Source organism: Peromyscus californicus, unplaced genomic scaffold (assembly GCF_007827085.1).
Source record: "Peromyscus californicus insignis strain IS unplaced genomic scaffold, ASM782708v3 Scaffold_4__1_contigs__length_199733344, whole genome shotgun sequence".
NCBI lineage: Eukaryota > Metazoa > Chordata > Mammalia > Rodentia > Cricetidae > Peromyscus > Peromyscus californicus.
In genome coordinates, this window is record NW_026294562.1 from 255,001 (window position 1) to 278,732 (window position 23,732).

Below are 23,732 nucleotides of genomic sequence, written 5' to 3' on the forward strand. Positions count from 1 at the left end.
GCTGACAGCATCTCTCTGCCTCAGCCTTCCACTTCCCAGCATTCTCTTCTCTGCTTGTTCCGCCTATACTTCCTGCCTGGCTACTGGCCAATCAGCATTTTATTTATACAGAGCGATATCCACAGCACTGTGCAGAAATACATTTATGTTGTTCTAACTTGCCTGTTCATGTCCATTGTCACAGAAGCTCCAGGGGGACCAGCCCAGCCCAGGAATTGGCTAGGTGGCAGACACTGAGCTTTAGAACCTGGCTGAGATTGCTTCTGTCTTGGCATTGCCATCTTTCTTTTTTGTTTGTTTGTTTTTTGAGACAGGGTTTCTCTGTGTAGCTTTGCGCCTTTCCTGGAACTTGCTTTGTAGACCAGGCTGGCCTCGAACTCACAGAGATCGGCCTGCCTCTGCCTCCCGAGTGCTGGGATTAAAGGCGTGCGCCACCACTGCCCGGCTCATTTTTTCTTTCTTTTTTGTTTGTTTTTGGGCATTGCCATCTTAATGGGCTGCTTTGTACCTCAGATCCCTCTCTAGGGAGAAAAGGTGCTGGCTGCAATGCTGGGCTCCTTCTAGCATTCAGTGGTGACATTAGGTCTATACCACATCCATGGCCTTTCTCCACATAGTCTACTGAGTGCCAGAGTGCTAACTCACATGCCTACAAATGCTTCTGGGAAAAAAGTGTCACTCCTGCCAACAGCTACAGAGTTATCAAAGACCTAGGCTTTGGCCCCTGCCTCATGCCAAGCTTTTAATTCTCTAGGTGGGAATCTTATCACCCTTGCCTGCATAAATCACATGCAAACTTTCAATCAAAGTAGTAACAAGCAATGGAAGAACCATAAAATCCCATAGAAGACAATACTATACAAATGAAGTCCGGCATAAAAGATGTAAGTGGAGCTTACACCAGCCCACAAACATCTCTGAGAGGATTAGGAAAAGGCGCCCAATCCTTGAGACAGTTTCTAATCCCAGTTGTGATACATTTATTCTCTCTCTACCCCTATGGTAGGAAAAGTTGTGAACCATACAAGAGTCATGAGGTGGGAACCATGAAGTGGGTTAGGACTAGAGCAGTGGTTCTCAGACTTCCTAATGTTGCAACCCTTTAATACAGTTCCTCATGCTGTGGTGACTCCCAACCATAAAATTATTTTCGTTGCTATTTCATAACTGTAGTTTTGCTACTATTATGAATTGTAATGTAAATATCTGTATTTTCCAATGGTCTTAGGCAACCCCCGTGAAAAGGTCATTCAACCCTAAAAGGAGAACCACTGCACTGGAGGAAGAAGGGGACACCCTAGCTGTGTAATCCTAGAAAATCATTTCACCTTTCTGAGCTTAATTTCCTTCCCTACTTGGAAAAAAAAATTTTTTTTGTTTCTTTTGTTTTTTGTTTTTCAAGACAGGGTTTCTTTGTGCAGCCCGCTGTCCTGAAACTTGCTCTGTAGTTCAGGTTGGCCTCAAATTCAGAGATCTGCCTGCCTCTGCCTGGCCTTCCCCCCCCCCCCCCCCCCCCCCCCCCCCCCCCGACAGGTGCTGGGATTAAAGGCATGCACTATCACCCAGCCCAACTTGTTTTTTGTTTGGTGGTTGGTTTGGTTTGGTTTGGTTTTGGTTTTTTTGAGACAGGGTTTCTCTGTGCAGCCCTGGCTGTCCTGAAACTCACTCTGTAGACCAGGTTGGCCTTGAACTCACAGAGATCCACCTGTCTCAGCCTCCTGAGTGCTGGGATTAAAGGCCTGTGCCACCACACCTGGCTCCCAGCTTGGAATTTTAATACCAACCACATCTCCCAGGTATACTTCACAGGATGATAGTGATGATTAACAGTGAGAAAAATAAACTGGATATGGTAGCTTATGCCTGTAATTCCAGCAGGTGGAGGCTGGAGCAAGAGCATCTCAAGTTTGAGGCCAGCCACGGCTATGTAGAATTCAAGGCCACATGGACTACATAGTAAAACTCTGTCTAAATAAATAAACAAGGGATGTATGATGGCCCACCATGAAAGGACATGGGACCAGGGTCAGGGAGATGACTTACCAGGTAACACAAGCCTGACAATCTCAATCAAATCCTCAGAACCTCCTTTAAAAAGATATATGCAGTGGCACACACCTATAACCCCTGTATTCCTACTGCAAGATAAGAGTCAAAGGCAAAAGACTTGGCAGAAGTTCATGGGCCAGGTAGGCTAGAGTACACAGTGCTGCAGAAACAAGAGGCCCTGCCTCAAAAACAAGGTAGGAAATTATCCTCTCTTCCACGAACACGCTGTGGCTCGCGCTCTCTCTCTCTCTCTCTCTCTCTCTCTCTCTCTCTCTCTCTCTCTCTCTCTCTCACACACACACACACACACACACACACACACACACACACCACACACACAAATAAATAAAATGAAATAATGAAATGTGGGTCTGTTGTCCAAGCTTGCATTTCCTGCCCGTTTACACGTTCAAAGACATGGGCAAGTAGTCTTTTGACTTAACCTTGACTTCTCTAATCCAAGCTTTGAATACTGTAAGGAAAGATGACTAATTATATAGAGGTAAGGGATATTAAATCCCAAAGCTCTCAAAAATGTCACATCACAGGTATCACTCCCCTTTCTCATAAGAAAATGTGCTCTGAACAACTCTCAGGTCACTTAACTCCATTACAGAAATTACAACTATTCTTCCCACAGGAGAAGATGTTACTAGACAGGAATTCCCATGGAGGGGGAAATAAATCTTTAAAATAAATGCTGAAAGATACAATAGGTAGGCTATTCCTACACTACTGATACTTAAAATTAGGAAAACCCAAATGGGGGTTTAGATACAAAACCAGTCAAAGGCAACCAAAGACACTTCTTTAAAAATGGATGGGGTCTGTCAGAAAATACCCAGCACTCCATTGAAACACTCAGATTCTGAAGACAGTTTTTCCCAACACCCATTCATTTCATGAGGAATTGTAAACACAGAATGAGAAATCTCTGCAACATGCTGTTGACTGAAAACAGCTGCAGAACAGCATGAATGGGAGAAAACATTTGCATGAAAAATATCTCAATATTCTTACTCAGTGCTTCTTTGTGTCTATGTACAGAATGCTGGGAACATGACCACCTAAAAGCTGCCTTTGGGGGAGGGGGTCTAGGGAGATAATTTCATCCATAAAGTACTTACCTTGTAAACATGAGGACTGGCATTCAATCCCCAGATCCTATCATTTAAAAAGCCAGTAAAGGCCATGCATGGTGGCTCATGCCTTTAATCCCAGCACTGAGGAGGTGGAGGCAGAGGCAGGTAGATCCCTGTGAGCTTGAAGCCAGCAGATTCCAGGACAGCTAGGGCCATATAGAGAGACCCTGTCTCAATAAATAAAGAAATAAAGAAGGAAAGGAGGGAGGGGAGGGGAGGAGAGGGAGAAAGAAGCCAACAACAGTGGCAAATATTTGTAATTCCAGGGCTGGGAAGGAAAAGACAAGAGGATAACCAGGGTTCTTCTCTGGCCAGCCAGCCTACCTTAGTGAGTTCCAAACTAGTGAGAGACCCTGTTCCAAAAACCAAGGTGGATGATGCCTGAGGAATGACACCCAAGGCTGACCTGACATATATAAATATATATATTCATGAAAAAAAATGTTTTAAATAAGACCGGGCTGTGGTGGCGCCTGCCTTTAATCTCAGTACTCAGGAGGCAGAGGCAGGCGGATCTCTGTGAGTTCAAAGCTAGCCTGTCTACAAAGCAAGTTCCAGGACAGATTCCAAAGCTACACAGAGAAACCCTGTCTCAAAAAAACAAAACAAAAAACACATCTTTTTAAATAAAATAAAAGCTACCTCATGTCACCTCTGAGTGGCCTGAGTGATGGGACTGGCAGCAGGTGCACATAGGATAAGTTTTAATTCCTCATCGATGCTTTGCCTCATTTAAATTTTCATAAGAAAGCAAGTATTGTCTAAAACCTTAAAAATGAGTTGGAATGGCTCCTATTACACAGTGAGTCACAACTATACACTCAACTCAATGTTTAATGTCCCATGCAGGGTAGTGCTGATGTCCTGAATAGCTAGACAGGTGACTGAGAACAGCAGCTGTGACAATACAGAAAGAGAACCAGACATGAAGACACAGGCTCCAGGCTATGAACTAGCTGGGTGTTCTGGTATAAATAATTTACCTCTTAAGCCTGAGTCTTCACCTGTAAGGATGGAGAAGAGTAAATCACAGGAATCATGAAACAGGAAAGATGAACAAAAACAATGGTCAAAAAGGGCTTGGTAATTTTGTTTGGTTTGGATTGGGTTTTTTGTTTATTTTTTGTTTTTCAAGACAGGGTTACTCTGTATAGCCCTCGCTATTCTAGAACTCACTCTGTAGATCAGGCTGGCCTCATACTCAGAGAACCACCTGTCTACCTATGACCCCCAGTGCTGCAATTAAAGGCATGTGCCACCACCCCCACCCCCAAAATAATAGAATCTTAATTATTTTCTCATTGCTGTTATCAAATACCTGACAAAAGTAACTTAAGGTAGGAGGGTTTGGTGGTTTATTGATGTTGATAGGTTGTTCTTAAGAGTTCATTCTTGTTTGCTTGTTTGTTAAAAGAGGGTCATACATAGCCCAAGTTGGTTTCAAATTTGAGGGCCTTACAATAGTCCAAGTTAGTTTCAAACTTGCTGTGTAACTAAGAATGACACTGAACTTCTGATCCTCTTGCCTCTACCTCCTCAGTGGGAGATTACAGGTGTGTGCCACCACATCCAGTTTTATATGGTGCTGGGGACTAAACCCAGAGTTTTGTGTATGCAAGGCAAGCACTCTGATTGAGCTACACTCTCAGCCCAAGGAAGGGTTCATTTTGGCTCATAGTTCAGTAGTACATCAGTGGGTAAGTCATGGTGGCAGACTATGAAGCAACTGATCACAATTCATTGCAGTCAGAGAACAGAAAGAGGAATGCTGGTACTTAGCTCACTTTCTCCAGCCCATGACATGGTACCACCCCAAGTGGGCAGGTCTTCCCATCTCAATTAATCTAACCTAGAAACCTCCTTACAGACATTCCTAGAGATTTGTCTCCTAGATAATTCTAGATTCTCATAGGCTGCTTTAGAAGGAAGATACCCTAGGCTCTCAAGAAGGCTCCAAGGATAAAAGCACTGGTCACCAAGCCTGACAACAAAGTTCAAATACCAGAACCCACAGAATAGAAGGAAAGAACTTCCCTAAGTTGTCCTCTGACTTTCCACATGGTGCACACACAATAATAATAATAATAATACTATCAATAAATATGTGTGGGTTGATTTCTTAGAAAGGCTAAGTCCACTGTCCACTCTTTCCTTCCCTCAGAGGCTATAATGATGCCTAGTGCACAGAACTCTGCTTCCACTACCCTCCTGCTTTTTTTTTTTTTTTTTTTTTTTTTGGTTTTTCGAGACAGGGTTTCTCTGTGCAGCTTTGCGCCTTTCCTGGGACTCACTTGGTAGCCCAGGCTGGCCTCGAACTCACAGAAATCCGCCTGGCTCTGCCTCCCGAGTGCTGGGATTAAAGGCGTGCGCCACCACCGCCCGGCCCCCTCCTGCTTTTTTATGCTAGGAAGGTACTTAATGTACAGAGGCCCACCCACAGCAGCCAAGGTTCACTTATTAGTACTTAATGAGGAAGGACTTGACCCAGCCTGAGCCCCTCAAACCCTATCTTCTTGGCAATCATTCCTGAAATGTTTTTAAACTGACAAAAAAGAAAATAATTAGCAAGAACATCAAACACCATGATATAAAACCATCAGCTCCCTGACAATTACTAAAGGGTAACCCAAGAGATGTGCTTCAATAGTACCCAAACACTCATCCTCACCTTAGTAACACATTCAATCATTTGAGGACATCCAGCTTTTCCTTCCTGAATTGACATTTTGCTATCTGTTGTAGAGAACTAAGCTTTGTTTTTTTGTTTTGTTTTGGGTTTGGATTTTCCATTTGTTTGTTTGTTTGAGACAGGCTCTCACTATGTAGCTCTGGCTGTCCTAGAACTCACTATGTAGACCAGGCTGGCCTCCTCAGACTTACAGAGATCTGCCTGCCTCTCTGCCTCCCAAGTGCTGAGATTAAAAAGCTGTGTGTCACTAAACCCAGCTTTGTTTTTTTGTTTGTTTGTTTATTCCCTCTAATTGAATACTACTGATGGGAAGACATCTGGGGCAAGTATCTAGGGCCAGTGCACTCCATCCCAGGCAATGGTTAGTGGTTTGAGGAATGAGTATGTGGTGGAATAACTGGTGGTTACTAATTATTATATATCACAGGGTTTGGCATCATCCATAAAGCTCCATCATGCTGGCCTCCTCTTCAGAGAAATTACAGAATTGACTGTTTAGAAACTTTTCCTCTGAGTTAGCATACATTTCCCTGCCTTAATTGGATCCAGCCTTGCTGCCCGTGAGCAGAAAGCCATCCTTCAAGTACCAGGTCTCAGCCACCCTATCTCTAGAAGAATCACTGCCTAGCTTCCTATTTTCTTTCCATTCTGTTCAGTCTCATTCTAGCAGTGACATGAAAAGCATGTAAAGATCCCATCCTAGGTTACCTTTGATCTAGGCAAAAGAGAGATGAGGTTGTCAGCATGAAGCAACTCCTTCAACTAACACAGCTCAGAACCAAGGACAACTAATTGCCCTGAACATTTGGTCGAATGCAAATATTTATTTCTGTGAAAACAACGAAAACAAACCACTTCCAACTCAGGGGGAAGGGTGAGCTTGCCAAACATTTTTCACAGTTAAGACAAACATTTGGAAAACATTTTCCTATTGGCCCTCTACCCTTATGTAATCTTTCTTTGCCATGGTGAAACATTTCCTAATTTATCATCTACTATGCTGTGACATGGAGTCTTTTTGTGTGTGTCCGTGTGTATGTGTATTTGTGTGTGTGTGTGTGTGTGTGTGTGTGTGTGTGTGTGTGTAGAACAGAGGTCAACCTCAGGTGTCATCTACTTTGTTTTTTGTTTTGTTTTTGTTGTTATTGTTGTTACTGTTGTTTTGGGGGGGTTATTTGTAGATGAATTGCTAAACAATCTTATTAAATAAAAAACACAGAGCCAGATATAAGGGTGAAAACCTGAGAGATCAGGGAAATAGGAAAAGCCACAAGCTAACCTCACCTCACCGACACCTATTCTGCAGGACATAGGGAGAAGCAACTAAGAAACTCCAGGCCTATAGGCTGAAGATGGATGCCCCAACATTGCAGAGGAATTTTGGGTGACTGTCCAGGCAGCCAGCTGTCTCTGTCATTCTAGATTTTTGGAAGTTGCTTACAATGTTCTTCCTGTTTACTTAGGTAATATTATATCCTTCTGAGGTCTTTGATGTAATTGAAGACTAGTTATAATTTTCCTTGGTTATGATAAAAGATAAATTAGATACAAAACTTTGGACTCACAATATAGGATAAATAATAAAATATTTTCTTTAATTTTGCCAAATACAAATAGACTAAATATTGTAACTATAATTCTTACTTGATAACTGTTTATTATATATAATTTTACTATATTAAAGCTAAAACCTTCCTTTTTGATTAGATAAAAAGGGAAGTGCTGGGGGATATCTTTCTATATGCTGTGAATATATGTTGTTCCCATTGGTTAATAAATAAGCTGCTTTGGCCTATGGCAAGGCAGTTAGAGGCAGGTGGGAAATCCAAGGAGAGAGACAGGAAAGAGAAAGGCAGAGTCAGAAGAGACACCAGCCGCTGCCAGAAGCAGCAAGATGTGAAAGTACCAGTAAGCCACAGCCATGTGGCAACTTACAGATTAACAGAAATGGGTTAAGTTATAAGAGACAGCTAGCAAGAAGCCTGTCATAGGCCATACAGTTGATAATTAATATTAAGCCTCTGAATGATTATTTTATAAGTGGCTGAGGGACCACGGGACCAGGCATGACTGGAGGAATGCAGACCATGATGGGGCCGGGTGGGACCAGAGAAACCTTCCAACTACATTTGTTTGTTTGTTTGTTTGTTTGTTTGTTTGTTTGTTTTGCCAGATAGAGTTTCTCTGTGTAACAGCCTTAGCTGTCTTGGAACTAGTTCTGTAGAGCATGCTGGCCTCGAACTCACAGAGATCTGCCTGCCTCTGCCTCCCGAGTGCTGGGATTAAGGCGAGTGCCACCACCACCAACCGGCCTTGTTGTTGTTGTTTTTAAGACAGGATCTCACTATGTAGCCCTGGCTGGCCTGGAACTCCTTATGCAGAATAGGCTAGCCACAAACTCCTAGAGATATGCCTGCCTTTACATCCCAAATGATGGGATTAAAGGTGTGTGCCACCATGCCTAGTCTGTCCACCTTGGTTTTTTTGAGACAGGGTTAAGCTCAGCTGGCTGGCCAGTGAACCCAAGACCTGCCTGTCTCTACTCTCCAGCACTACTCACCTAGGTTTTCACCATTTTTCACATGGGTTCTTGGATAGGAATCCAGTCCTCATCTTGCACAGCAAACTATCTATCCCCCCTACCCCAGCACCTACTTCCTTTAGGGACTCTGCTCTCTGGTTTTCCTTCCCACAACAGAAGCACAGCACCATAACTTATTCTGGAAATTCTTTTGAACACCAACAACACTGCAGCATACCCTCCTTTAATACCACACACGCACACACACACACACCATGAATGCAGGCCTATGTGCATCTATCCATAACACTCAGGCCAGGGATATGGAAGACACTGAAGTAACCTATGCCAATCAAGTCAACACCTCAATTCTTTGTGCTCACTCCATTCCCCACTATTCCTAGAGCTTGGTTCCTTCTCATAGATGTTGTTTGTATGACCTAATGAACTTGTTCTGGGCACATTAAGGACAGCATTAGGACAAAGCAGAACATATTTCAGTACCAGTCCTTGAAAGCTGCTTTTCCTGGCCACTTGGTGACTCTTCTCAGCCTATTTCCAATTCAAAAGTGCTGCCAAGATTCAACCAAGATAGAATTCCATTTCATAGGATGTTTCACAGTACCTTTTATCAACTATGCAGGCCAAGTACATTGGCCAGGCTCCCTTTGTCCTATACGTGGGTAATCCCTCTCCTTTCCCCTGCCTGAGGTGGGTACATTCAGAGCTACACCTCCATACCAAATCAAAGGTAAATACAAGGCTTCCTGTCACTCATTATTAAGCAGTGACATCATACTTCTTCTGGCTAGGATTCTAAATCTGGTAGCTAGCTGATCCCAAGGATGGCAACAAAGAGTACACACACACACACACACACACACACACACACACACACACACACACACGGAGGGAGGGAAGGAGGGGAGGGAGGGAGGAAGGGAGGGAGGGAGGGAGGGAGGGAGAAAGATTGACAAGGACTCTGTATGCAAGTACTCATAAAGTTAGTGTTGAAGAGTAAAAGGGCTTAACCCTGCAATAACTCTGCTGAGGGAAAGGCCACTTCATGCTCTAGTTTCAGGAACGAGAGTGGGTACTCACCTCCCCCACTCAAGCTTCCACTTCTGTATTAGAGAAAACTGCAGGAACCTGAGCATGTGCCTAAGACGTCACCCTCGAGCAGAGTCTACAGACAAGCATGACCTAAGAAGTAGTAAAGGTGTGCAGGGCAGGTGCAGAACACGGTAGGCCCACACCAGCTAACTAGCTAACTGCCCACCTGCCAGCTCTGCTAAGGATATGCTACTGCCAGTGATGTAGCCCTCATATCACTGCCCCCATCTTTTTGATACCCTGTTCTTTAGGGACAATTTTCAGCAACTAGTCCCACCGGGAGAAAGAAAAATACCAAGTGGCTATATCTGATAATTTGAAGTGTGACTAGGCAGGACACAGGCAGAGGGAAAGCATAGGTAGAGTCATAGACATAGACATACACATGTCCACATGTATGTGAACATGTAGATACTTGTACATATCCCACCCACTCTTCAACCACAGATACTACCCCCGGCAAGGTGATGCAGTTATACTTTTACTGATTATTTATGTGCTAGCACCTGTGTTTACAAATGCATGTACATGTATGTGCCTGTGTATATAGAGGCCAGAGGACAGCCTTGGGTATAATCCCTAGAACAATATCCATCTCCTTTGAGACAGGGGTCTCTCTAAGCCTGGAGCTAATCTATTAGGCTAGACTGGCTGGCTAGCAGGCCCCAGGGTTTCCACCTGTCTGTATCTCCCCAGCTCTGACATTAGAAGTGCATGTCTTCACAAATGACATTGTTATGGGGGTTCTGGGTATTGAACTCTGGTACTCATGCATGCAAAAGAAGCACTTTAACGACAGGATCACCTTTCTAACCTTCAGTTATACTTTTCACTAGAATCACCTACTGCAAAGATGCCCCCATTGGCCATTCAACACCTACAATGAATAACTCAACCTAGGTAATCTCAAATTGGCACTTGACTGACATCAAAGTCTAGGTGGGATGTTATGGTTCCCATTTGTCCCTTTCTTCAGCAAGGCTAACAGACCTACTTTTTGTTACCATGACAACCCTGTGGGCATTTACATTTTAAAAACATACCTTAGGGACTGGAGACATGGCTCAGCAGTTAAGAGCACTAGCTGCTCTTCCAGAGGACCGGGCTTGATTCTCAGCACCCAAATAGTGGCTCACAATCATCTGTAACTCCAGTTCCAAGGGATCTTATGCCCTCTTCTGGCTTCCTTGGGCACCAGGCATGACACATGATATACAGACATACATACAGGCAAAACATCCATGCACATAAAATAAGAATTAAAAAAAAAAGTCAGGCAGTGGAGACACACACCTTTAATCCCAGCACTCAGGAAGCAGAGGCAGGTGGATCTCTAAGTTAGAGGCCAGACTGGTCTACAAAGTGAGTTCCAGGACAGCCAGAACTACAGAGAAACCCTGTCTCAAAAAACAAACAAAAAACAAAACAAAACCAAAAACAAACAAAAAACTTTGAGTTATCAAGATGGTTTAGCCAGTAAAGGCATTTGCCACCATGCCTGTGAACCTGAGTTCAATCACCAGGGCCCATGTAGTAAAAGGAAAGAACTGATTCTGACTTACACACACACACACACACACACACACACACACACACACATACACACACAGGAAGTATAATTTTTTTTTAATTTCTTCAATCAATGAAGCCAAGCATGAGCTTCTTAAAAAAAAAAAAAAACACAAAGCAGCCAGGTGGTGGTGGTGTACACCTTTAATCCCAGCACTCAGGAAGCAGAGGCAGGTGAATATCTGAGTTCAAGGCCAGCCTGAGCTACAATCGGGTGCGGGGAAAAGAGGGAGCAAACAGGAAACATACCACCCTATGACGTCAGTCTGGCTTTATTTCACAGAAGAGAAGAAAGATTTGTTTGGAATAATATGGTGGGTCCACTTGCAGCTCAAGTGACTCTGGGCCAGTGATGCCCTTTCTTGCCTCTTGGTTTGCCCAAACATAAAGCCAGCAATAACCTCTCTTCGGAAACAGGCAGACAGAAGACAGTCTGTAACACCCAAGTTGGAATGTTCTTATCTGTTACTCTTGCTTTCTGAACAGGCCCTGGAAGCTGTCCTCAGAGGTTCATCTCATCCTTGCCTTTTTAAAAAATATTGATTTTTCCACAGATTACAAATTTCTAGAGCCATAGAGAACCCTATCAAAAGTGGCCACATTTATGAGTGCCTCTGTCAGGAGGACCTTCCGGGCTAACTCTGGCATCATTTCAAATAGAGTTCCTTGCTTCAGATAAGAAAGAAAAAGTAACTAATTGTTTTATTGTTTCAAATGCTTTCCTTCCTTTGCAAGTATGCCCCAACTGAGTCATTGTTAAACAGGTTTCAAAAACAGTCTTTAGGGAGAAATCACTGTGAAGCAGTTGCAAGCACAAGCTGATTTTGACATCCTTTTTGTTTTGTTTTTCAGGCAGGGTTTCTCTCTGTAGTCCTGGCTGTCCTGGAACTCACTCTGTAGATCAGGCTAGCCTTGAATTCACTGAGATCGACCTGCCTCAGCCTCCCAAGTGCTAGGACTAAAGGTGGTCACCGTCACCACTCAGCTGACTTTAACATCTTTATCTTCTTTATTTTCTCAGTCTAGACTGTTAAAAAGAAGCAGAAACTCTTCAAATTGTTTTGCCCCGTTTTCACCCTCATTTTAGATCACTTCTTTGAAATCTATGTAAGTTTCTTTTTTTTTTCCTTCTGTCCTTGCATAGTGGTCTGAATGAGACTGGCCCCCATAGGCTCATATATTTGAATGCTTGGTCCTCAGTTGCTGGACTACTTAGGAAGGATTAGGAGATGTGGCCTTTTTGGAAAAGGTGTGTCCCTGGGGGGTGTACTTTGAGATTTCAAAAGCCCATGGCCAGACCCAGTCTCTCTGCCTGCTGTTTGTGGATAAAATGTAAGCTCTTGCCAGGTATAGTGGTACACGCCCCCCAACACCTGGGAGGCAGAGACAGGGGGAACTCTATGAATATGAGGCCAGCCTGGTCTACATAGTGAGTTCCCGGACAGCCAGAGCTATATAGTGAGATCCTTCCTCAATTTAAAAAACAAAAAAACTCTTAGCTACTGCTTCAGTGCCATGCTTACCTGCTGCCACTATACTACCCACAATAATGGTCGGTGACTTACCCTCTAAGACTGTAAGCAAGCTACCAATTAAATGCTTTTATAAGCTGCCTTGGTCACAGTGTCAATTCACAGCAATAGAACAATAACTAAGACACTTTACACAATATATTTTTTCCTCTTGATAAGATGACTATTTCAATATTTATTTAAATTAGAAATTTCAAGAAAGTACATGGAGTCGGGCATGGCATAGTAAGCCCAGCACTTGGGAAGCTGAGGAAGGAAGATCACGAGTTTGAGGTCAGCCTGAGCTACATAGTAAGTTATTATCACAATAATGAAAATAAGTTAAAAATCTTTAAAGGAACATGGGGTTCTGTATGTGTTTGTACCATACTCTTCATTTAAATCGGGAAAGACAGTTGCTCAATTTAGATAAATTTCCCAACAGGATATGAAGAGGGTCGGGGGAACATGGTGGCTCACCACTACCACTATCTCCATTCCTGAACTAAATAAACTGAGTCAGTCCTAAGCTCCACATATCTACCTGGATGAAGGCCAGCCCACTCTCTCCTTTGTTTCCCTTTCAGTATCAAGTCAGAGCACACAACTTAATCCCAATAGAAATCCAGAAAGGAGGGCAGCCTCTACCTTTTCAATCTAGAACTGCAACCAACATATCCACAAGACCTTGTCCATCCTCAACCAAAAGGTTTTCCTGTTTTGTTTTTGGTGGTATCTATCTGAAAGAACTGCTCTTTTGTTTTTGTTTTGATTGTTGTTTGTTTGTTTGAAATAGGCTTTCTCTGTGCAGCCCTAGAACTCTCTATGTAGACCAGTAGTAGAATTAAAGACGTGCACCACCACTGATCCTGATGATCCTAGCACTACACCCTAGAAAACTGGCAGTTTTCTTCCAGTTTCAAGCCCATCCCTAAAGCATAAACTTGGATTTTGTTTTTGTTTTTTTTTGAGACAGAATCTCACTCAGTAGTGTAGGCTGGTCCAATTCATGGTAATTCTCTTACAGACATGAGCCTCACCTGGCATTAAATTCATCTTTTAATTACATATAGGTCTTTCTGGACATTGTTCAAAGTCTAAACACAACAGAGTCCATACAGTCTACTCAGCTGCAGTTGGCACCCTAATCACCTTCAATTCTTTGGGGGAAAGAAAACATCCAGTCCTGCTCATTTCCAGTTTTCTAGTTTAAAGAGCCTAAAAAGGTTTGAAATGTATCTCAGTAGTAGAGTACATGCCTAAGCACAAGGCCCTGAGTTCAATTCCAAGCACAACCAAAATAAAAATTAAAATAAACCAAATGCTCAAATTGTCTTTTTTTTTTTTTTTGAGACAGAGTCTCACTATATAGCTGGCCTGAAACTCACTACATAGACTAAGATGGCCTAACTCAGAGATCTGCCTGCCTCTGCCTCCAGAGTGCTGAGATTAAAAGCATGCACTACTACCCTTGACCCAACTGTCTCTTTTAACCCATCTCTAATTGTATTTATCCAAGGCTGATATCCAAAACATCACTTCTGCCAAGCATTCTTAAAATAATCATTCATGAATGAATGTACACAGCAATGTAACTCTTGTAAGTGTTTGGGAAGACAATTCAAGAATGGTTTCTTAAAAATGAGAATGGGAGTAGGATTCAATCGGGAAGTGATTGCTTTCCTTTTTAAAAAGTAGTATGATTTATACAAATGGAATGTGTCCTCTGGTGTCTGAATAATAGTTAAAGAAACAACATTGTCTTCATTTTTCTAAAAATAAATCTCAACCATAGCACTTTTTCATTAAGAATATCTAGGTGTTATAACCATGTATGGTGGTTCACAACTGTAATTTCAGCACTTGAGAGGCTGAGGCAGGAGGACTGCTGCAAGGTTGAGGCCAGCCTGGGCTACACAGGGAACTACAGGTAAATCTGTCAAAAAAAAAAAAAAAAAGTCTAGGTATTATGTTTTATCTTGAGCCACAAATTTTTTGGAAACAAATATTGACTTGACTTTAAATATGCCTAAAGGCCTAGATAGTATCATAATGTTGACAGTCCCCAAGCATGGGTTGAGAGTTGAACAATGCATGGAGAAGGCAAATGTGGTCATCTTGTATAGAACTCATTTCTGAAATCCACTTAGGCTTTCTTAAAGCCTGCAGTGCAGGCCCAAAGGCCGTCATTTAGCAAGCTACTACAACAGCTCTGGCTTTGAAGACATAATTTAAGTATTAGTTTGGGCACTGAAAGATTACGATCTTTTATAGTTTGGAATCTGACAAGCAGCAACTAAATAACTGAAAGATGAGAGTCTTGTGGGCCTTTATCTGATGTTTAGTAAAACAGGCAGCTAGATGAAGCATAATCATCATTTGAAAATCTTCTATTGGAAAGGCGGGCCTTCTGAATGTCGCTTTTGGTTTCTCTATCTCTATGTTGTAGGTACTGAAAAAGAAACTACATGAAGAGGCAGTTTCGTTTAACAGCTTAACAGTATTGTGTTTAATAGGCCAGGCTGCTTTCACACATGCCAGCCACCAGGATGAAAGCTGTCACTCTTCTGCATCCTCAGATTGAAGAAAGAAGCTTTGGGTAGAACTGTGCTTGTGGACTACAAGCTTCAGAAATACCCAGTCTTCTGACAACTTAGCCCAACCATGTTTCAGCTCCAGCATCAGGAACTAAGGACACAGGGGGAAAGTAGGCTCCTGATTTGCCATAGAATGCCAAGCCTATCAAAAGCAAAGCCTACTTCTCCCAGCTCTAGATGTTGGCTCATTTCCTCCCACTAGCCTCCCTGGCCTCTCCCAGCCCCAAAGTTTACCTTCTCTCAGGTCCCTAATCTTGATCATCAGGCAGATACAGGCAAAAAGTCACAGCCTTATCTATGAAAGGTTTCTTGTACGTTCTGGTTTTCAGAAATTGTGACAAACAGCAGAGTCATGACATCCCAGCACTTGCCAGAAATTCAAGAAAAAAAAAACATATATATTCAATAAAGACCAAATCAAGGTCTTTATTGATCAGAAAGGACTATGACCGATAGTCTGGGAATAAAGGAAAAGTAATTCCTTGCAAATGTTCCTCTCACCCAGTACTGTTCAGATCTAGATTGTAGGTAGTGGTGGGGGTGGGGGGAGAACTTTTACTGCAATAATAAACCAAAAAGAAATACACAAAAGGCATTCTGCAAACACTCTCACTCTACCAGTATTTCAACAGGAGCTTGCCTGCCAATTTTCCAAGATTCTGAAATGTAAATAGATAGAAGACTTGATCTGGGTCCCTTTTTCATTAAACGCTTAATCACTTAGCTCATTTTCATAAATTGGCATGAATTCTGTCTCAATTTATTTCTTTGTTACTTAACCATTCCTTAGGAAAGCTAAAGTTCTTAAGAGAGATCAAAACCAACTTAATACTTTCTCACACAAGCAGGACAAATAAACAAGTCACACAACATAATTCAGTAGGTTTAGCATTTTGAACTTACATCTTCATATTTTGTTATTTCAAAACAACTATCACAAGGGTGGAAATTAGAGGCAGGCAGTTCTCTGTGAAGCCAGCCTGGGCTATACAATTAGCAGGGATACACAGTGAGACTGTGTCTTAAAAATTTTTTTAAAAAGAAAAGAATAAAAGGAGGAGGAGGAAGAAGAAGAAGAAGAAAAGAGAAAAGAAAACAAGCAAGTTCATTTGTTTGTTTTGTGGGTTGGTTGGTCTCACTAGGCAAAGTCCTTGCTGGCCTAGAACCCTCCATGAGAGGCCTTAAACTCAGAGACCAGGCATGTACAACCATGTCCAGTTTATTCCATGCTAGGAATCAAACCCAGGGCTTGGTGCATGCTAAGCAATATATATATATATATATATACATATATATATATATGTATATATCCTTGCCTTTCTTTATTCTTTTATCTTTTTTTCTTCCTCCCTTTCTCCATCCTCTACCTCTCTCCCTCCCTTTCTTTCTTTCTTTCCTTTCTTCCTTCCCTTTTTGTGAATGGAGAGATAGTGCTAGGGACAAAATCAAGGTCTTTTGCACGCTAGGCAAGAATTCTATGTCGTGAAACATTCATTTCTGAATATCTAGATAATACAGTTATTTGGAGAATTACTAAATTCAATATGATGACTTTAAACAGAAAACTTAAGAGAATATATGTATATTTCTGGATTCCTCCATGTTAATTAGGATAAGCTCAAAACTTTAATAAAATCCCAGCCTTTATTGAATAGAAGCACTTAAAATTATAGATTCTCTTTAGACATAAAGGGGGGAGTAAATACAAATTTTAAAATGAAGCTTCCATATACATGATTAATTTATAATTCACATGTCAATCTCTCTTTTTCCTTGCAGGCAAAGCCCTCTCATTTGGAAGGCTTTCTCAAGAGTTGTTTCTCACCAGGAGATGTCTATTGAACTCTCCACAGAAAAACTGAAAGACTTTAAAAGGACAAAGCAAATGGCACTGTCCTGAACACTTCTAATCACATTAATTCAGTCCCAATGGGAGTCCATCATTCTACATACACTTTCAGTCCACAGCTCTCCTCCCTAAGACTCCAGAAAAACCTATATTCTAACCTGACACACAAAAATACCAGCCAGTAAATTCATTTCAGTAAAAACACTGGAAATAATAACTGGGGAGGAGGGAAAACTTCTCAACTTAAAGTGAAACATATATAAAGGAGTCACTCCTGAGAGAAGAACAAACAAATGTGTAACCTACCAAATCAGGAAGCTGTCTCCCTGAGCAACAGGGACAATCAGGAGAACATGCAAAGGCCTCCAGGACCATCATACCCAGGGATTCCCCCAAGAAATGATTTTAGAATTAATAGAGGTGTCAATGATCAAAATAATTTCAAAATAGTCAATTTGCCCAACCCCTGTCCTGAGATGTACCATCATATCCCACCATGAGGTGGTAGGCTGCAAAGGCTTCCAGGCTCCCTCTGGGCCCAGTGAAGAGCCTCCACCCCACACCTAGCTCTACTTCACTAAAAATGTCAAGTTAGAGGAGGTGAGGAAACAAAACAAAACCAAAAACCTAAGGTCTTAAAACCTAAAGTCACCTTAATAATAGTAATAGTAATAATAGTCCTCCCTCTAAAAAAGTTGAGTGAAGTGCAGTAGGAGAGAGACCTGCATATTTGAAACTCTACTCAGTTTTCAGAGCATTGCCTCCTTTGGGGACTTCCAAAACAAGCCTTCCAGGTGGCTGCTTTACGGTGACAAGTGACCTGAAAGTGCAACATGGAGGCCAAGATGAGCTGCTGAAATCTAGCCCAAGGAAGGTTGTAAATTACCAGGCACACACCATGTACAAAGCCAGAAGGTGATGGAATGGGCTGGATAAACATGAAGCATTTTATTGCTGGCCAGAAAGTCTTCCTTCATTCATCAAAATGGGTGAATGAAAATATTAAGAAGTAGGGATGGCATGGGCTGCTTACTGAGAGTCCTTCAAAAGGAAAAAACCTTACTCAGTCTGCCCTGGATATCAAATACAGCCTCCTCTCAGGAAAGGGGAAAAATTTCCCCTTCTTGGTAAATGAGATGTTACATAAATCCCAAGTTTTCCTAAATATGTATGCTTACATTCATGCAACACAAACCTTTTAGGACATCTAAGTTTCTGACCCCCCCCCCCACACACACACACACTTTTTCAGCTCAAGAAAGAGTCAAAATACAAGGTAACAGGTATTACTAAAGACCTTACTCACTCCACTTAGATGGTATTTCCTAACAGTTAAATGCAGGAGATTTAGTAAGTTGCATTCAAAATACATTTAACAGCAGCCTTGAGTTGAGCCAAAATGGAACAATTACCTATCCTGGGGTGGGGGTGGTTAATAACAAAAATTCACCCTGAAATTTTTTTATTATTTCCTCAGTGATTTGTAAAGCCACTTTTTCATTATTCTATAAACTGGCTAATTCCTCAACATCTTACTTTGCCTTTAAAAGGCTTTCTTCCACACAACGATGGGATTTCCCTAAGAAATTTTCCCAGAGGATGATTCCCACCAATAGTCTTTATCAACTCAGCCTGCGCAAGCAAACACTTGGCTTCTGCTAATCCCCCCCCCCCCTTACATACACACACCGGGGGTAGGGGGTTAGTTCACACTCCCAAAACCAGCCCGGATCAACTTGAGAGGCTATTTTATTGGCACATTTTCTTGCCTCTCTCTCCTAAAAGAATGCTTTTCCAACTGACCTTTCAACAGCTGCGGAGATGGCACGATCTCTAAGATTCAACTGGAAACTAGAGGATATTTTAGCATCTTAACTCGTCCCTGTAACCGTCTCTGCCCCAATCCTAATCTTCTGAGTTCAAGGGCAGAAGCCCCCCCAACATTTGCAAACAGATCTCCGAGCTGTACCGCTTGCAACAACTCACCGCGAGCATCCTTGCACGACCGCTACCTACTCGACACCCGCACCCCGGCCCGCGGCGAATGCGCCAAGCACACACCGGACCACCCGAGCTTACCTTCCCGGGCTTTCAGCAACACCGTATTGGCCACGATGTTTTCCAGCTCCATTGACAGTCGGCAGTCAGCGAGGGAGCCGGCCGGGGCTGTCAGCGCCTGGAGTGATGCCGCTGCCGCTGCTCGGGCTGACGCCGCTAATGCCAGAGCCGGGAGCAAGCAGCCCGCCTTGCTACCGCATTATTCTTGCTCGGAGCCCGCGGAGTTTCCCCCTCTGCACCGAGGAGCCGCCGCCGCTGCTTCTTCCTCCCTCTGTGTCCCCCCTCCCCCCTCCCTCAACACTCTCCCCCCCACCCCCCACCCTCCGCGCGTCTCTGTCACTCCATTCTCCTCCCCTCCGGCTCCCGCGGATGCTTTAATGCCTCGGATGCTTCAGCCTCCCCTCGTTCCCCTCCCGGGGGTGTGGTACTCTAGGCTCGAGCCGCCCGACGACGCAGGCGCCTGCTCAGAGGCACCGCCCACGGCGCGCTCTGGGCGCAAGATAGCTGGGAGTTGTAGTCCGGGGCCTGACGAGGCGGGGGGCGCTTTTGAAGCAGGGACTATGGGGCGTGAGTGCAGCCGATATGGCGCTGAGACCAGGCAGCCCAGCCTTGCTAGCAGGAGAGTCAAAGACGACTCAGCCGAGGCAGAGTGGAAGGTCCCTTTCCTGCCCCGCCAAGATCCCAGAAAGCGTAGAGCACAAGCCACGACTGCGGGACGCTGGTGTGGGAGGCCCAGGTGCAAACTGAGACACGGGCGAAGACGCGCCCCTGGGGTTCCGCGCTGCCCGCCGTCTGCGGCTCACATGCGCCAGGTCGCTGACAAAGGTGCACTTTGTTTCCGGGCAGGAAGGGGTTCGCCCGCCGGGGCGACCCGGCGGTGGCCCGTCTCTGGCCGCGTAGTCTGAGCGCCCCCTGGCGGTGGCGTGTCTAGGAGAACCAAAACGCAGGCGCCTGGGATTCCCGGGATCCCCGCGTGCGAACAGCTTCGCAAGCCTGCGGGGCCCGCAACTTCACGATTCTCATTATAACCAAACTCACTGTGTTCGAATTACTAAAAACACGCAAGGAACCGTCTGAGGCCTCTGTGGGCGCGTTAATAAGTAACAAGCCAGGCCAGCGCTGAGCCGGCGTGGAAAAGCACTCAAATTCCAGGCTTGTTTATCTTGGAGCACTTGGCTCTAAATTTACACTTTAAGAACGTCGCACTCCAGATGTGGTCCCAGATCCTCTTCACTCAAAGGCCCCCTAATCCTGGGAAACTGCCTCTCCGGTCACCTGGGGTCTTGCAAGGAGAGTCCTAAAGGCTGGGGGCGGGGCTGCCAGCCTCCAGGGAACAATGAGGCCTTTGCCTCCTTTGGGCCTTGAGGGCCGGATATCCGTTCTGAAACACAGAAGTCCAAAAGAAGGAAAAACTGTCTGCCCCGGAGCTGCCAGGAAGTAGTAGGGAGATGCAGAGAGAAATGGAGAACAGTCATTAAGCATTGGAGAGTGTAAAGGAACTAACTGCATTTCCAGAATGTGTTCACGGGTTCTAATAGCCCGTGATAGTCTTCTTTCCTGGTGGGTATACCTGCCATAAACACTTCCTAGTGTCTGGATTTGGGTCAGTGGGCATCGCTTGTCTGCAAGGCAAGTGCTTGTCAGAAGGCTGAGAGCTGAGCAAACTTGAGCAACAAGCGCAACAGGAATTACTGTTCTAAGTAAACCAAGCTTAGTCTTTGCTACATACTCTCATGCCCAGAACCCTAACTTATGATGAAAGGGTCTCTCTCAAAAAGAAGAGAAACTCTTAAAGTGGGCATCACCATAGAGCCCAACTACAGTGGCAGTTTGTCAGGAGCCTAGACCTGATGCAATCCAGTGTTTGTTTATTTCACTGACATTTTTTCACTTTTTTTTTTTTTAATGGGGTCTCACAAAACCCAGGCTGGCCTGGACCTCCTAGTCCTGCTGCCTGGGTCCTCTGTAAGAGCAGTAGGTGCTGTTAAGCCATCTCTTCATCTCCATAACATCTTGTTTTGTTTTTCTATAGTTTCTTTGTGTAGCCCTGGCTGTCCTGGAACTAGCTCTGTAGACCAGGCTGGCCTTGAATTTACAGAGATCTGCCTATCTCTGCTTCTCCAGTGCTGAGATGAAAGGTGTGTGCCATCACTGCCTGGCTCCATAACATTGTTTAATAACTAAATTTGAATGCTTTCACATAGTAACCTGTTCACAAACTTCCTGTGTTTACCAGTCCTAGAAATCTTTTAATAATGCAAATTCTGATTAAAATTCAGATGTGGGTCTATGGCAGTTCCTGAAATTCTATTTTTGACAGACTCCAGTGTTCTCTATCAATCCTGCAAGAAAACCACCCCTTGAGTAGCAAAGCTCTGTTAACTGTAAACCCCACCACTCTCTACTTTCTTATATCCAGCCCCAGTCAGCCGGAGTTTTGCCTCTGATAGATAGAAACACTCCTGGTTTGCAACTCTGTAAATCCCTGCCTGTCTCCATTTTACAGATATGAAACAGATCCAGCAAGAGTGAGTCCCAGTAGACACAGCAAGTAGGTCTTAGCCTGTCCAGTTCTCTGTCCACTACAGGGTGATGCATCCTTCCTACAAAATAAATGGTTGTAGGTCAAGTTATCTGTGCCTTTGTGAGGAAATTAGGACATTCCAATACAAGAATGGAACAATGATAGCATTTACCCAGTGGGGGATCAGGCCTGTGCTAGCTGTTTGACATGATTATCAACTTGAACACAACATCCGGATGAGATAGGAAACATAGCTGAGATTTTATTATTTGCCTGGATTACACACTAGTAAGTAAAAGTCCTAGGATTTGAACCTGGCAGACAGATCAGAGATTGTGCATTGATCTCTGCCTGGCACAGACTAGACACATCAACTTTGTTCTGAACATTCTTTTTTGTTGCCAGAGTGAACTTGTAAGAAGACAAAGCAGATGTTATTCCACTGGGATCGTTTCATTCCTTTCAATTAGCTGCAATAATAACTCACAGCCCCCCGGCCTTGAAAAATTGGTTTGTTTTGAGGAAGAGTCATCTATTAAGTTTCAATAACTAGTAAGGGAATTGTTGACAGCCAGCTGAGAGCAAAAATGGAAATCCAAATGAGGTTCCTGTGAGGATGCAAGGAATGGGAAAGACAAAAGCTGACAAACTGCACACCGGATCAGCTGAGCTAAAAATGCAAAAAAAAAAAAAAAGTGAAAATGTCAGTGAAATAAACAAGCACTGGATTGCATCAGGGACCCTCATTCTTCCAGGGTACCTGTCTCCCATGGATAACGCTGTTGGGTCAAAGTTTTTGTAAACAGAAATCTGCTATCCTGGAAGACAACAATCTGTCTTCATTCTAAAGTATACATTCCTTGTGCCTCAATAATTACATAGCCTTTCTGGATCCTACTAGAGTTAGAGTCCTCATCCTTATGGCCTCTCAACTTCCAGGTCCTCAGAAAACAAATGGAAATAGAAATTCCATTTTTTTAAGTCTCTCCTTTCAATGTTTACTAATTTGCCAAGCACTGCAGGGAATACAGGGAACTTCCTTCACCAGCAGGAAAGCAAATTGGGCTACAAACTCTGTGGAATAAGATGTATTGTAGAGATTGCTGGGCAGTGGTGGTACACGCCTTTAATCCTAGCACTCAGGAGGCAGAAGCAGGTGGATTTCTGTGAGTTTGAGGCCAGCTTGCTCTACAGAGTGAGTTCCAGGACAGCCAGAGCTGTTACATAGGAAAATCCTGTCTTGAAAAAAAAAAAAGTTATTGTAGAGATATATACAGATATACAGAGGACTTTGCCAGTAGAGGAAGATGTGGTCTTAGGCACCATGACAATTCCAAGAATTGAAAGGGATCTTGGAAATCCAAGACTTCCCATTAACATCTCTCTCATTCTGAAAGGACCTCATAGTCACCAAATTTTACATGTAAAATGTTGCCATGCTGTGTAACATCATGTTTTTCTATTAAAACCTTTCTTTGAAGTAGGCTCACTTTTTTTATTATCATTTTTTATTAATTGTACAGAGTATGAGTTTCATTGTGACTTTTTTTTAATTGTGACATTTTGTTTGTGGCTTGTTTTCTGGGTTTTTTGTTGTTGTTGTTGTTGTTGTTTTTATCATGTAGCCCAAATTGGCCTTGGACTCATTGTGTAGCACAGGATAATCTTGAACTAATCCTCCAGCCTCCACCCCTCAAATTCTTAAATTACAGGTGTTTGCCACCATGCCCAGTTTACATGATACTAGGAATAGAACCCAGGGTCTTGGACAGGTGGTGGTAGTACACACCTTTAATCCCAGCACTCAGGAGGCAGAATCAGGCGAATCTCTGTGAGTTCTAGGCCAGGCTGGTCTATAAATCAAGTTCCAGGACAACCAGGGCTACACAGAGAAACCATGTCGCAAAAAAACAAAAAGAAAGAAAGAAAAACAAAAACAAAACCCCAGGATCTTGCACATGTGGGGCAAGCACTCTACCATCTGAGCTCCGATACCCAGTCCTCACCAGGAAATATGAAGGTGATAAATCATAATGTCATAGCAACTAATGGCAGCTTTGAAACATGAATAAGAAACTTCTTTATGATTTTTATCAGCAAATATTTGATT

General features: G+C 43.3%; 1 protein-coding gene across 6 annotated transcripts in view; it reads right to left on the bottom strand.

Moving 5' to 3' along the window:
- Positions 1 to 19,374, bottom strand: part of Grk5 (G protein-coupled receptor kinase 5) — a 221,444-nt gene extending 202,070 nt beyond the window's left edge. For all 6 annotated transcript variants that reach the window (XM_052714765.1, XM_052714761.1, XM_052714758.1 and 3 more), the window contains exon 1: positions 19,120 to 19,374. Coding sequence is in view for 4 of the 6 variants with exons in the window: in XM_052714761.1 (XP_052570721.1) it covers positions 19,120 to 19,171 (52 nt within the window). In the remaining 2 variants the exon portion in view is untranslated. The remainder of the gene's footprint in view (positions 1 to 19,119) is intronic.
- Positions 19,375 to 23,732: the final 4,358 nt, after the last annotated feature.